The sequence below is a fragment of the Leguminivora glycinivorella genome, chromosome 3 (genome assembly GCF_023078275.1).
Source record: "Leguminivora glycinivorella isolate SPB_JAAS2020 chromosome 3, LegGlyc_1.1, whole genome shotgun sequence".
NCBI lineage: Eukaryota > Metazoa > Arthropoda > Insecta > Lepidoptera > Tortricidae > Leguminivora > Leguminivora glycinivorella.
Window position 1 is genome coordinate 12,725,924 of NC_062973.1, and position 13,360 is coordinate 12,739,283.

Sequence of the window (13,360 nt, forward strand, 5' to 3'; positions counted from 1 at the left end):
ATGATATTGTACGATAGTATATGGCAACAAAAACGACTTATTTTATGTGTGTTTTGGGGAATAAAGAGTTACTTTAACACATTCAGTGCCAGCGCGTGATACACGCTACGAGCGTAGCCGATAACACGGGGAAATGTGTACGTAACGAAATAATCATAAGTCGGCGTCATATAGGTAGGTTACAACTGCTGTGATGCTTTAATCTGTTACTAGAGTCTGTATCTAAATGTCGAGTAGACACTAATAGAAATTCAATAATACACAAAGTTTCCTCACCTGGCGCAAATCATCCATACAAGCAGCACCAAGAATATGATGAACACGACACCACCAGCGACTCCACTGGCGATGTACGCAAACTCGCTCTTGTCTCTGCAATGGCGGCCGGTGAAGGAGCCCGTGCATCTGCAGGATGGCTCGCCTCGCGCGTCTTTAACGCATTCGCCGCCGTTGTCACAGTATTCTAGGCACACGTCTGGAAAAATGAGGATTAAATATATTAGCTTTGCAGATTACAAAGGAATAAAAAAAATCCCCTCACTGTAGCGAGGAAACTACAACGCAAAAAATGCGTTTATCACTGCTTCCGGTAGTTCCACAGGTGGTAATAGTACATTACTACAGAGGCCGGGACAAAGGGGGTTGCCGGCCGAAGACATATAGACGGCCGAGCGAAGCCGGATAGGTCTGAGGCGGGCAACCCCATTTCCCGCCGAGGTATGTATAGTGCTTTTCTCAAACATGGTATGAAATAAATAAAGTCTACTGAAAATAGTAACTTTGGATGGCTGTATCTTCTAAACGGTGCGTCGTAGCGCAAAAATAATCGAATTTTCGTTCCCCTTTGATACCACGTATACGCTTATAATGTTCTTGTGTTATATCTAAGTATATTTATGTCAAATACTTAGACAAAGCATATCGAAATAATTCCAAGCATAGGTAGTTACCGAGCCGTTATAACAGCATCATACAATAGTTCAAAGACGGTTATGTAGGTATATACATACCTATACCTAACCATAGATGACGGGGCCTGAAAATCTGGGAATACACGTACACTATGTATTCTGATATATCAGACAGCGAAAGTGCCTGTTCGGATAGTTGTGAGGGCTTTATATGCTTCGACACCAGATGGCGACTGTACAAATCAACGGAACTAATTTGTTCCGTCTATTGTCCTTTGAGTCGTCTGAAACCCAAACCCTCCTTAACGCAGCAAAAAGAGTGTACAAGTTTCTAATGGGTTGGCAACGCGCACGTGACACTCCTTGGTTTGCAGGCGTCCATAGGTGACGGTGATTGCTTTCCATCAGGCGGACCGGACCGTATGCTTGTTTGCCACCGACGTAGTATAAAAAAATACTACAAGTGAGTAAATAGTCAATATAACTAATTTATTTCTTCTAATTTTGCATTTTTTTTCTTCTTTCTTTGCCATGTCCTAACGGACGTTGGCGACCACCAGATCTCTGCCATCTTTTTCCTGTTTTTTGCCATTCTTGCCAGCATGGCCGCGTTACTTTCATTGGTCCATTTTTTTATTTATTTTAATTGTTTTATGTTCTTATTTTCTTACCTGTACAAACTTTTCCAGTGCCGTTGAACCCAGGCTTGCATTGGCACTTGAACTCGCTCGTCTCCGGAATGAGAAGACAGTACGCGTTGGTGTCGCAGTGCATCTCTGGACCGCTCATCTCACATGGGTTCGTACATTCTGATGCTGACGTCTGTAATATTTAGAATATTATGTTAGAGCATTATTTAGAGAGCATAATTTATTTACCGAGTAGAAACGCCTGCGATCGAGTTAAGGGCCAGTTGCATCAACCACTGTTAACAAACACATCAACGTAATGAAGAAGTCTATGGAACTTCCCATACAGAAAATAGCGCTAAAATCGGTGAAAGACTGTTCAGTGCAACCGACCTTTAGATTGATTTGAGTTACTAATTATAAAGTAGGTATAAGTATACCTATCTATGGCTATTAATCATAGGTATTATTACCGCCTTAGATATTGATTATTGCCTGTGTGTTCTTCAGGATGGAATGGATGACGATAAGTACTTAGTTAGATGCATACATACATAAAAATCACTGCCTGTATCCCAACTGGATGAGATTAAACTACTAAGGACTCAGTGAACTGGCACTAGTTAGATGCCTATGCTTAGCAAAAACGAATCAAACTGGATGAGATGATGCCCAGGACCGGGAGAAGTGGCGTACTAGAAGAGAGGCCTATGCTTAGCAGTGGGCGATAAAGGGCTGATATGATGAGGATGATGATGATGTAGGGCATAGCGAATGATATTCAACGTCCATTTTTGCCTACACAGCACAGCGGATATCGTCTCGCTCGAATCTAGCCGGTGAGTAAGGCTGCCAGAGCTCAACGAGGGTGCGGTGTGCTGATGACGGGAGGACTTACGGAACTAACTTGTTCCGTCTATTGTCCTTTAAGTCGTCGGCAACCCGAACCCTCCTTGGAACTTGTACATTCCTTTTTGCTGTGTACTTAACACAGCAAAAGGGAGTGTACAAGTTTCTAATAGGGTGGCAACGCGCTTGTGACACTGTTTGAGTTGCAGGCGTCCATAGGTTACGGTGACCGCTTTACATCAGGCGGGCCGTATGCTTGTTTGCCACCGACGTAGTATAAAAAAAAAAAAAAAAACTAAAATACTTCAAAAACGACTAGACACTTACGGCTCCCGGTCCTCTCGTGCTGGTGTTAATAGGGCACTGTACACAGGCGGTCTGTTGAGCCTCCGACTGATACGTTCCCTTCTTGCACTGGATGCATGTGTTCAGGGTCACATTCAGGTACGAACCTGGAAATATAAAACATTCAATGTCAGTGCACAATATAATCTAAAATCTGTCATATCATGAACGGATTTCGGCTACGACCTATGTAACATGCCAAGAAACTTTGCTAAGCAACGGGTCTCGAATACAATTCAAACCAAGAAATTACAATGTCCCAAGGCATTAATTACCTGTAACAGACACGTGCGTTACTCGTGTGTATATGCGAATCCCGGTAAGGGCATTTATTTGTGTGATGAGCACAGATATTTGTTCCTGAGTCATGGATGTTTTCTATGTATATAAGTATTTATATATTATATATATCGTTTTCTGAGTACCCACAACACAAGCCTTCTTTGAGCTTACCGTGGGACTCAGTCAATCTGTGTATAGTAAGAATGTCCTATAATATTTATTTATTGTCCTATAATATTTATATCTACCCCTCAGGTAGGGATTGTGAATATGTATCCATACTTAATATTATAAATGGGAAAGTGTGTGTGTCTGTTTGTTTGTCAGTCTTTCACGGCAAAATGGAGCGACGTATTGTCGTGATTTTTTAAGTGGAGATACTTGAAGGGATGGATAGTGACATAGGCTACCTTTTTGTCTCTTTCTAACGCGAGCAAAGCCGCGGGCAAAAGCTAGTCTATAGATACATTTATAGCATAACTCTTTAGTAAAAGCGACCCCTATGTCGGGATCCCGGTTACGGAAATATATGTTCACCGCAACATAACTAGTTCCGCTTGTCAGAATTTGCTATGAGCTTTCCTTTAGGTCGGAAAATCAACTGGCTTAGCTATTTTACACTCGGGTTCCCTATTGTGCATAGTAATTTTATTTTTGTATTGTGGAATTAGTCGAATATTTCTTATCAAGAAATGTTCTTGTCTTGGTAAAATTCATATACGAAGCATATTGAAACCGTTATATTGACGACAGAACGACTAGAAGTAATCAATATCTAAGCTTTGAAGCAAAGACTGGACTGAATTGGTTCAGTCTTTACTAGCTAGCCGAGCAGTACAAGCTATGTTTTAATTATTCAGGTGCGGCCGGTATGAAGAGAAAATGGTTGAACTACTTCGACTAACTCGGACTTCCAATGAATGACGTTGAACGCAGCTAAAGATATCCGGACCCCTGAAATGCTAATGATCCGTAGCTCCGCTCTGCATTCATTCCTGTACGTAAATATTACAATTTCTGGTTCATTATATAGTCAAAGGTACTTACCAGCTTTGCATACAGGCAGTGAGCACTGATCAGCGCTGGAGGCTCCGGTCTGTGGCGTGGTCGTGCCGGACGGACAGGCCGCGCAAGCCGCTCCGCTGCCCAATGCGCGCCATGTGCCTCGCGGGCAAGGCTCGCAGCCACCGTCGCTGCCTAGCTGTTCGCCTAAGAAATCAAAGTTAATTAGTAAAGTACGGAAATCGTGTGTGGCTAAGCATTTTTTGTGTGGCTTAGCAAATAAAAAAAACTTAAGGGACCTGTTGGAAATGACAGGTAAGTGATATTTAATTATGTTAGCATAATACACGTTAAACTTCCGTGAAACATATTCAAATGATTAATTGAAATACGGTTGTATTCACGTTATTATATCGCTATTGCTGCGACATGTTTCGGGCCAATTCGGAGGCCCCTCTATAACATATAACGTGAGTACAACCGTATTTCAATTAATCATATGTTAGCATACTTGGATCGGATCTGGACATAACAAGTGGTTTCCTGATGTTCCATAGTTTTGTGTCTATGTCTTAATTACTTTAAGAAATCTATGGGAAATGACCATAAACCCATACCTGATGGACAATCGTCTCTGCACTCAGCCGCGGAGACGGCTTCAGTGGCGCGAGTAGTCTGTCCTCTCGGGCAGGCCAAGCACGAGAATGCTCCTTCACGTGGTTGATAGGAACCGTGGCCGCAAGGGCGGCACAGGTCCGCTTCGGCGTCGTAGTATTTTCCGGCGGCGCATCGCTCTGAAAATAAGTACAATATTGATTAAAATATCTGGAGTTCTCACGACCAATTGCCACATAAATTCAACTTTTGACTAAAATCTAGTCGAAAATGCTGCAAATTTTAGAGAGGTTTCTGCTAAGGTAACATCAACTCCAACGTCGGGGGTCTATTATTCAAAGACCCAGAAAAATTTGGCACGTTGTCATAGAGCTTTGTCGTATTCGTTCTGATTTACCTTTGCAATCCGCCGCACTTCGTGCCCCCGTTGCTTGCGTGACTCCAGGTTGTCCTGCGATAGCGGGGCAAGGGGAACATTGCAACTGGCCAGCCTCCGACTGGTATGTGCCAGACGGACACGGCTTGCAGGTGTCACTGGCTGCGTCCAGGTATGTACCGACCGCGCACGCCACTGGAAGGAATTAAACAGTTTAATAACCCATAGACATTTGAAGAGTGTGAGTCACGTGTGTGTGACCCTTCGAGCAAGAGTGCCCTCAACGCAGTATGATTGCATTGAGTTGTTATGTCACTTAAAGCCTGGAAGTCACGTTTATCAATGTCTCCCATTAGATCTGTCTATTATATTGTTCTTTTTAAGAAGAATTCGGTAGGTTTGAGAGTTGACGATATTCACGTTTCTTACAAGGGGAAATCTATGCAAATAAGATCTACCATGTAGTTTTTCGTCAGCGTCTTAGAAGGTACTACTTAGTCGATTTCGCAAAAATATAGTACATATTATTTGTTGAACAGATTCCTAGGTTAGTTGGATACAAAATAAGGAGGAAGAAATGAGGAGAATTGCATGATGCTTACCACAATCAGGAGCCATTACCACCTGGCCCATAGGACAGGCGTAGTCGGACACCAGTTCTAAACTAGCCGGGTCTGGCACAGTATTCGGGAGGATGTTTCGCACGTCGAATTGTTCGTCTTCGAGGATGAGTTTCTCCAATAATCTTTGCACGGTGGATCGCTCGTTGTTGCCTCCGTGGATTACTGGGTCGCTGAAAACGTTACATTCACAATGTTAGAATAACTACTTCGTTTTATTAATAGTGCATAACAAATATTTGTAACTGTAGGTATAAACAAGTTTGGTTTTATGGATATGGGATATGTGCTCTATAGGCTTCTGTAAAGATTTAAAGTCGATGTTCGTCGAAATAAATTATCTTTCCTGGTTCAAGGTGTCATCCGCCTTTAAAGGACTTCCCTTTACTAATTGAAATTGATCAAAACTGTGTGCTCAAGTGAAGGACGTCATGCAAACTTACTTGACTGCCGGGAAAGCGATCTCAATGCTGTACGTATCACCAACTTGCCGCCCCTCCCTATTGCTTCGAGTCCTAAGTGCAAGAAAACAACATGCAATAGTGAGGAAGAACATGCTTTTGATCTAATAGTGCTTACAATCAGAGATACATTATAAAGTGTCTATTCTAAAATAACGGGAATGTAGTGTGAGAAATGTGTCGAAACACATGCTTTTGGTTCTAGTGTAGTGCTCTACATCGATATACTTTTCAGAAATTGATTTTGTGCTCCTATTACTCCAAGTCCAACACCTGTCTACAGGAATTTCAAAAAATTATAACATTCAAGTGGACAAAATGCCAATAAGGTAAAAATTTCAAAATCGTCTCTTTTTTTCTTAGGAAGTATGAAAAGGAACTTGGATAATTTCGTCCAGTTGTGATTTTGTCCACCTGTTAGGTAGGTTACGCCTGAAGATTCTAGGTAATAATTCCTACTAATAAAAGTTGTCTACTTTCTATGTGCGATTATAAAAAATGTTCAACTTACTCTTCGACGGGAATGATAGCGTCGAGCACATACGTGTCTTCAGCTGTAGTTGTAGCAGGAGAAGATACTTGTCTCGTTTGCCGTACGTTGGCGCGGTGGTCGCATTTCACATTAATGTCAAGTTCTTTGCATTCGCGAGTACCTGAATTATAAGGAAAACATATAAGCATGAACAGTCGAAGCGGGGCTCTAAAAAATGGCTTTGTAAAAATATTTACCATCAACAGCATAAGAGCAGAAGTTCCAGTCTCTGTTGAGCTGGTTGATAGCACTGCGGACCTTCTGTCGCAATACAGCTTGTCCAGCATCGTTGCAAAGTACGGAACTCGGGAACAACATTGAAATTTTGAAGACTCGCTGTGCCGGATTTGCCGCTGCAAAAATAACAATCAAATAGTTGGTTCCAAGGTTAACTAATGACTAATCAACATTAAACAACAACATAATGACTTTAAAAAAATTCTTACGTGAGCAAGCAGGATAGACCATTGGCAGAGTAGGGTTGATGGTAGGCCTCCAGAAGCCTTCAGCACCACAAGTGTAGAACGGCGGTACAGGTTGCGAGAATCGAAGGCCATCGCGACAGGCAATCTCGCACACCTTGAATTGACCTCCTGCACCCCAGTCTCGGCAAGATTGATATCCTCCAAGCGGATCCGCCAATGGAGGGCAGAATTCAGCTGAAAAAGTGACAATGGTTTAAATAAATTGTCAATTACATACGAACACGACGCATGAAAATAAATGTAAAACCCTTGCTACTTACATAAAACAGTAACCTTGAAAGTGCAAGTAGCAGCATTACCAGCTGCATCGTAAGCAACGTATGCAATGTCATAAGCTCCCCAAGCAAGGTTCTGGCCTGGTTTGTGTCCATTCTTCTCTACTACTTTAACGACGTCCACGTTGTCACTGAACGCTGGGGCGTCCCAGCTGACGACAGATGTTCCGTTCTTCGCAATAACCCACAGATCGCCAGGACAGCGCTCGACGCGTGGCGACTCCTTGTCTACTTGCAGTTGTTGGCATTTTCCACCAGTATAACCGTTGGGACATACTCTCTGTCCGCAATGAGAAGGTACGATTCTCTCAACTCCTCCGATAACGTCTTCATATCCGGCCCAAGTGAGTACAAGTCCGCTGTAAAGGACTGGCTCCGTTCTGCAGTCGCGTACTTGTTTCTGAATTTCATTGGTAACATCTAGTGCGCGGTTCCAGATTTGTACTTTAGTAAGGTGGCCTTGGAAGCCTGATTCGGTATACGCCTTAGGATTGTCTGATTGAGGCTTTCCTAGTGTAACCCAAACACTGTAAAAGAAAAGCAAATAAGATTACACTATATCCACAGTCAAACGGCACAAAATGAATTATATAATTGCAATTTAAACATTTTTTACGTACTATTGCGGTAGTGTTCGTCCACTTCCATATCCTTCAATCTTGCTGGCAATCAATCCTTCAGTGATCAGCGTCAGTTCACCACCGTTGCTGCCATCCCAGACGATAGCCACATGGTGCCATTGCCCATCATTGACCGTGGCGTACTCTCCGAAACTGAGATACACGTCTTGGAGTTCAGGGAACAATGATACTTGGACACCGTTCGAGTGCGCCTGGATGATGGATCTTCTGTTTAGGGCGATGTGAGAATTGCTGTAAAAAAAATTAAAGGCATTATTACAGGTTGAATACTTTGGTACGCGATTGAAGAAAAGATTGTCGAAGAGAAACCAAAGACATGAACATACCTAACGCTGTACGCCGTGAAGAACACGCCTCCTTCATCTTGTTGTGTATATTGTACCCACATAGCGATTGTTAAACTGTCAGTTGATCCAGTGTCAAATGGCACCACTTGAGCGGCGCTTGAACGTAATGGGTCGCTGAAGTACAAGTCGTAATCCACGCTTATAGCTGTGAAATTAAAATAACATGAAAACACATTCAAGTAGATTATTTTAAATAGGTACCTAATGAAAATAAACAAAATAAATTATTTACATTTCCTGCAGTCGTCCCCAGTAAGATTGAATGGACATTGGCAGTAGAATCTTCCAGGTAAATCAATGCAGGTCGCTGAAGGTGGGCATGAATTCTCTTTGCAGTCGATTATGTCTTCATCGCAGTTCTTTCCCTTAAAACCAGGAGCACATATGCACGAATAGCCTTCTCCATTATCAATGCACCTAGCTCCATTCTGGCAAAGTCCAGCTTCGCAAGCGTCGAATTCGTATTGACATCCTATACCGGTATAGTCAGCCGAGCAAGTGCAGTTAAGACCAGAACCAAAGTCTTGACATTTTCCACCGTGCATACAAGGGCTGCCAATACATCTTTCAGGAGCGGTTTCACATTGTTTTCCGTCTGTGCCACTGGGACATCTGTAAAAAAAATGCGTGCATAAAAATCAAAGTAAGACAATGGTACAAATAACAAAATCAAACGCTTTAAATGAAACAATTTAGAAAGGAGGAAAGGAAATACATATAACTTACACGCAGAAATAGTCTTGGAAAAGATCGATGCAGTTGGCATTGTTTTGACAAGGTCTGTTGACACAGTTTCCAATGTCATGTTCGCAACGATGTCCAGTCCATCCAGGATGGCATGTGCACTTATAGCTTCCAATTTCATCTTGACAAGTACCGCCGTTGAAGCAGGGATCCGACGCACAATCATCAATGTTGGTTTCACACGTCTCTCCAGTAAATCCTTCATTGCACACACATTGGTATTTATTATCTAAATCAATGCAACGTTCTGTGCCGATAGGGTTGCAAGGCTCGTTCAAGCATTCATCGATAGCCGTTTCACATTGCAAACCAATAAATCCGGGTCGGCATTTGCATACGAATCCTTCTAATTGATCCACACATGTGGCACCGTTCTGACAAGGGTCAGACGAGCAATCGTCAATAGTGTGTTGACATCTCTTTCCGGTATAACCGGCTTCGCAGTTGCAAGTAAAGTCGTCGATGCCGTCAATACATTGGCCACCATTTTCACAAGGAGAAATTACGCATTCGTTGATATTAATGTCACATGAAGGACCGCTCCAGCCTGGATCACAAATGCATTGATGGATAAACAGTTTGTCGACACAAATGCCGTGTTTGCAAGGCTCATTTGAACAAAGGTCAATTTTCTCATGACAACGTTTTCCAGTAAAGCCAGGTGGGCAGGCACAGCTAAAGTCGTTGACTAAATCAGTACAAGGAGCCCCAAGGAGACAAGGCTTTTCAATGCAGTCGTCTGTGTTGGTTTCGCAGAGCTGACCTTCCCAACCTGGTAAGCATTCACACTTGTAGCGGCCTTGTTGAAGTGCTATACAAGATGCGCCGTTGGTGCAAGGGTTTCCATTGGCCGAGCAAGGATCAATCTGAAATACAAAATGATTAGAAAAGATTCAAGAAGAAATGAACTAAAATAGAGAAATTAAGTAATAATATAATAGTACCGTAATGTCGCAGTCAATGCCAGTGTAACCAGATCTGCACAAACAGGTATAGTTGTCATATCCAGGTTCGTCTTTGCACATTGCTCGTTCTGGACAAGTGTCGTTTCTGCAATCGGACTTTTCTTCCTGGCAATTGATACCGCCATAACCAGGAGGGCAGGAACATCTGTAGCCTTGTGGTAGGTCAGTGCACGTCCCTCCATTGTAACAAGGTTGACTCGCACACTCGTCTATATCGATTTCGCACCTACGTCCCGAAAATCCAGCTGGGCAATAGCATTGGACACCGTGACCTTTAGGAACACAGAGGCCGCCGTGTTGGCATGCGCTGTTAGAACACTCGACTGGTAGACATTCCTCTAATCCAGTTGTTCCAGTTCCTACTGTCTTCATGTTAGTCGGGCATTCCATGCAAGATGTCTGTCCTACCAAGTTCTGATAGAAATTCCTTGGGCATTGAGAGCATGGCGCTAGTCCCGTGGGAGAGTAAGTTCCAGGAGCACATTTCGCTCTGCATCTATCTCTACCTGGCGCAGCGGGCTGGTAGGTGTACGTATTTACAGGGCAAGCTTGACAGTCTTTGAATCCACCTGGTGGGGGCTCTGAGGTGTAGCTATTTCTCGGACATTCCAGACACGGCACCAGACCTGTTGGCGAGTATGTACCATATCCGCACACGGGTATACAATCAGTAACTTCCTTTGAACCCTCTTCTCTTGTGAATGTTCCTTGCGGGCATTTGAGACATGAGCCTTGGCGGGCTTGATTCTGGAAGTATCCCCGTGGGCACATTGTGCAAGATTTTTGTTTTTCACCAGCAAAGGTTCCAGCAGGGCAATGTACTGTAAATAAAAATTCCAGTTATAAAAACATTTCTAAAATTGAATTTAACAATATTAAAACTTAAGTTGTGTTACTTACAGCATCTTGGAACGTCATTAGTATCCATATTTAGTACTTCGCCAACACTGCAAGTAAATCCTCTCGAAATCGAACTCCTGATTGCGCGCAGGGGCGGACATTGGTTTCCGATAGACGACACATTTAGTACTGGTTCTATCAAGGCACTAGCATATGGCACAGATAAATCGAATATCAAATTTAATGTAGAGCCACATAGTTCATACAGCTGTGTTTGTCTGATGGCTGGGATGATGGCAAGAACAAAGTCCATTTTCACTACATTCTCATCAAGCAGGCTGGGCATAGCTTTTACGAAAGTAACGTTAATATTAACGTTAACAGCTGAACAACGTTGGCTAAGTCTTTCATTAAGAATGCTATCGTATTGTGCAAGTAAGTCTTTGTATTGTGGCAGACATGCATTAGACACTGCACCGAGAGCCCGATACTGCACGCTGGCTACAACATGATATGCCGCTTGTTGGGTATCTGAGAAAAGAAGTCATTTAATTAATGATACAATTAACCCAATGAATACTATGTAAATTTTGTTTACACGCATTGAACCCGGTTTAGTTTAGACTAAACTTACTTTCAGAAACACAGTCTGGTACTACAGCAGTTGGGGCCCATTGACGTTTGGTTTCACAGACGAAGGTCTTTACAGGTTCTCCATCAGTAAATCGGAAGCCAGGACTGCAAGTGGCAATGCACTGAATGCCTCGTTCTCCAGGGAGGCAGTTTAGAGCACCATTGGCTGGAGGAGTCAGTTCCCAATCTACACAGGGTGTAGCTTGAACAGACACCTAGAAAGATAAATTTTGCTTTAAAAACACAAGTCGGCATTATCGTGCCAATTTATCTCTATGAGTTTAAGCAATCAATGTCATACCTGGAAGTTACATTGTGCTTTGTTTCCATACTTGTCTGAGGCAATAACAGTGACATTTTCGTAGCCACGAATTGGAATAACGGCTCTATCTGGGATGAACTTCAAGAAAACTTCACCAGATGCATCTGTAGCGTTAATCCTTTTCCTCGTTTCATTAAAGTTGACTGCATAACTGTCTTGTTTATCTACTAGTTCAATGACGTAACTCTGCGGGCAACTTAGTCTTGGTGGCGTATAGTCGGGTACTGTAATATTTACTTCGCAAATAGCGACATTGCCATCAAAGTCGAAAGCTACATAACGCACTACCATGTTATGGAATACTTGAATAGGCGTTTTGAAGTGTTGCGGGGTAACTTCTAACCGGGCAATTGCGCCAGAGTTATCAGTAGCAGTTGGCTCTGTGAAGTTAACTGGTAAGAGTCCTCCATTTACATCTGTTTGAACAACGATTGGTTGCTGAGGACAGTTTTGGAAAACTGGGGGCTCGTTATCTGAAAACAAAAGTGATTAGTCTTTGTCTGTCTGATTGCATGTCAAACGACGACACGTGTTTCTCTTAAGTATTGACTATGTCAACTTACCAACACAGGGAGAATATCCATAATCGTAACCCAACAGTGGTTCTACGGTATTATCATCGCAGCCCATAAGCTCAAATTTCAGACAGGCGTTGTCCATGAAACTAATAATACCCAAAATAACAAATCTGGCTTGTACAAACTTAGGCAGCGTAATCATTGCCAGTTCTCCGTAGTTTCCTGGGTCTCTCATAGTAAGGTTGAAATTCGGGAAATACACTACATAATTTTCGTTTTCGGCTTGTTTGTAGAAGAACCGGATCTCAGTTGGGCGGCCTACAATATCTGAAGTTACAACACCCTTGACAAGAATAGCCTTAACTCTGTAAACTTTACCCAGGTCAACGCTAACATATGTAAATGCTTCTTGTTTTCCACACCAACCGGTTACTGAGTTGAGTCTGACATTCCTAGCCTCGTAATTGGGTCGTTCTGATGTAGCATTGATAGCCGAGTCGGGTATTCTGCCCGATGCTAATCCGAGTGGCCTGATGACTTTACATTCTGGTTCACGGATGCACGTAATAGGTCTAGGATTAATTAAAATGTATCCTGGTCGAGAGCAACCGAATAATACTTCTGAGCCTTGTTCATAACTTCTTGCAATTTGGAAGCCATCGGCAGGCCTGCCTGGGTCTTCGCACACAGGTCCTTCGCATCTTAAATCGCCGAAGTCCCAAATACCATTGGCTTGACACCTGACTACGTTGTCATGTTTGCTTGTTTGGCCAGCCAGTTTGAATGTATTTTGGCATCCGAAGAAGAAAGAACTTTGATATCTAGTGTCAAGGTATTGGCCGTACTCTGCACCAGGTGTGGGCATTGGCACACCGCAATCTTTTCTTGGGCACTGTGGTTGAGCTCCAGACAGCCAATATTCCGGTAGACCCTGTAAAGAAAGCAGATATGGTAAGTGCTGTCCAAAT

At 42.8% G+C, this 13,360-nt stretch overlaps 1 protein-coding gene across 1 annotated transcript in view; it reads right to left on the minus strand.

Moving 5' to 3' along the window:
- Nucleotides 1–13,360, minus strand: part of LOC125224848 (sushi, von Willebrand factor type A, EGF and pentraxin domain-containing protein 1) — a 115,147-nt gene that overhangs the window by 3,190 nt on the left and 98,597 nt on the right. The window contains exons 14-34 of the mRNA XM_048128346.1: nucleotides 12,438–13,323; nucleotides 11,854–12,347; nucleotides 11,554–11,767; nucleotides 10,980–11,450; nucleotides 10,059–10,900; nucleotides 9,097–9,980; nucleotides 8,603–8,982; nucleotides 8,350–8,515; nucleotides 8,003–8,254; nucleotides 7,368–7,909; nucleotides 7,069–7,281; nucleotides 6,820–6,975; nucleotides 6,602–6,743; nucleotides 6,073–6,144; nucleotides 5,612–5,802; nucleotides 5,031–5,204; nucleotides 4,636–4,812; nucleotides 4,064–4,225; nucleotides 2,717–2,841; nucleotides 1,583–1,733; nucleotides 277–475 (exon numbers count right to left, since the gene is read on the minus strand). Of these exons, the coding sequence (XP_047984303.1) occupies nucleotides 277–475; nucleotides 1,583–1,733; nucleotides 2,717–2,841; nucleotides 4,064–4,225; nucleotides 4,636–4,812; nucleotides 5,031–5,204; nucleotides 5,612–5,802; nucleotides 6,073–6,144; nucleotides 6,602–6,743; nucleotides 6,820–6,975; nucleotides 7,069–7,281; nucleotides 7,368–7,909; nucleotides 8,003–8,254; nucleotides 8,350–8,515; nucleotides 8,603–8,982; nucleotides 9,097–9,980; nucleotides 10,059–10,900; nucleotides 10,980–11,450; nucleotides 11,554–11,767; nucleotides 11,854–12,347; nucleotides 12,438–13,323 (6,893 nt within the window). The remainder of the gene's footprint in view (nucleotides 1–276; nucleotides 476–1,582; nucleotides 1,734–2,716; nucleotides 2,842–4,063; nucleotides 4,226–4,635; nucleotides 4,813–5,030; nucleotides 5,205–5,611; nucleotides 5,803–6,072; nucleotides 6,145–6,601; nucleotides 6,744–6,819; nucleotides 6,976–7,068; nucleotides 7,282–7,367; nucleotides 7,910–8,002; nucleotides 8,255–8,349; nucleotides 8,516–8,602; nucleotides 8,983–9,096; nucleotides 9,981–10,058; nucleotides 10,901–10,979; nucleotides 11,451–11,553; nucleotides 11,768–11,853; nucleotides 12,348–12,437; nucleotides 13,324–13,360) is intronic.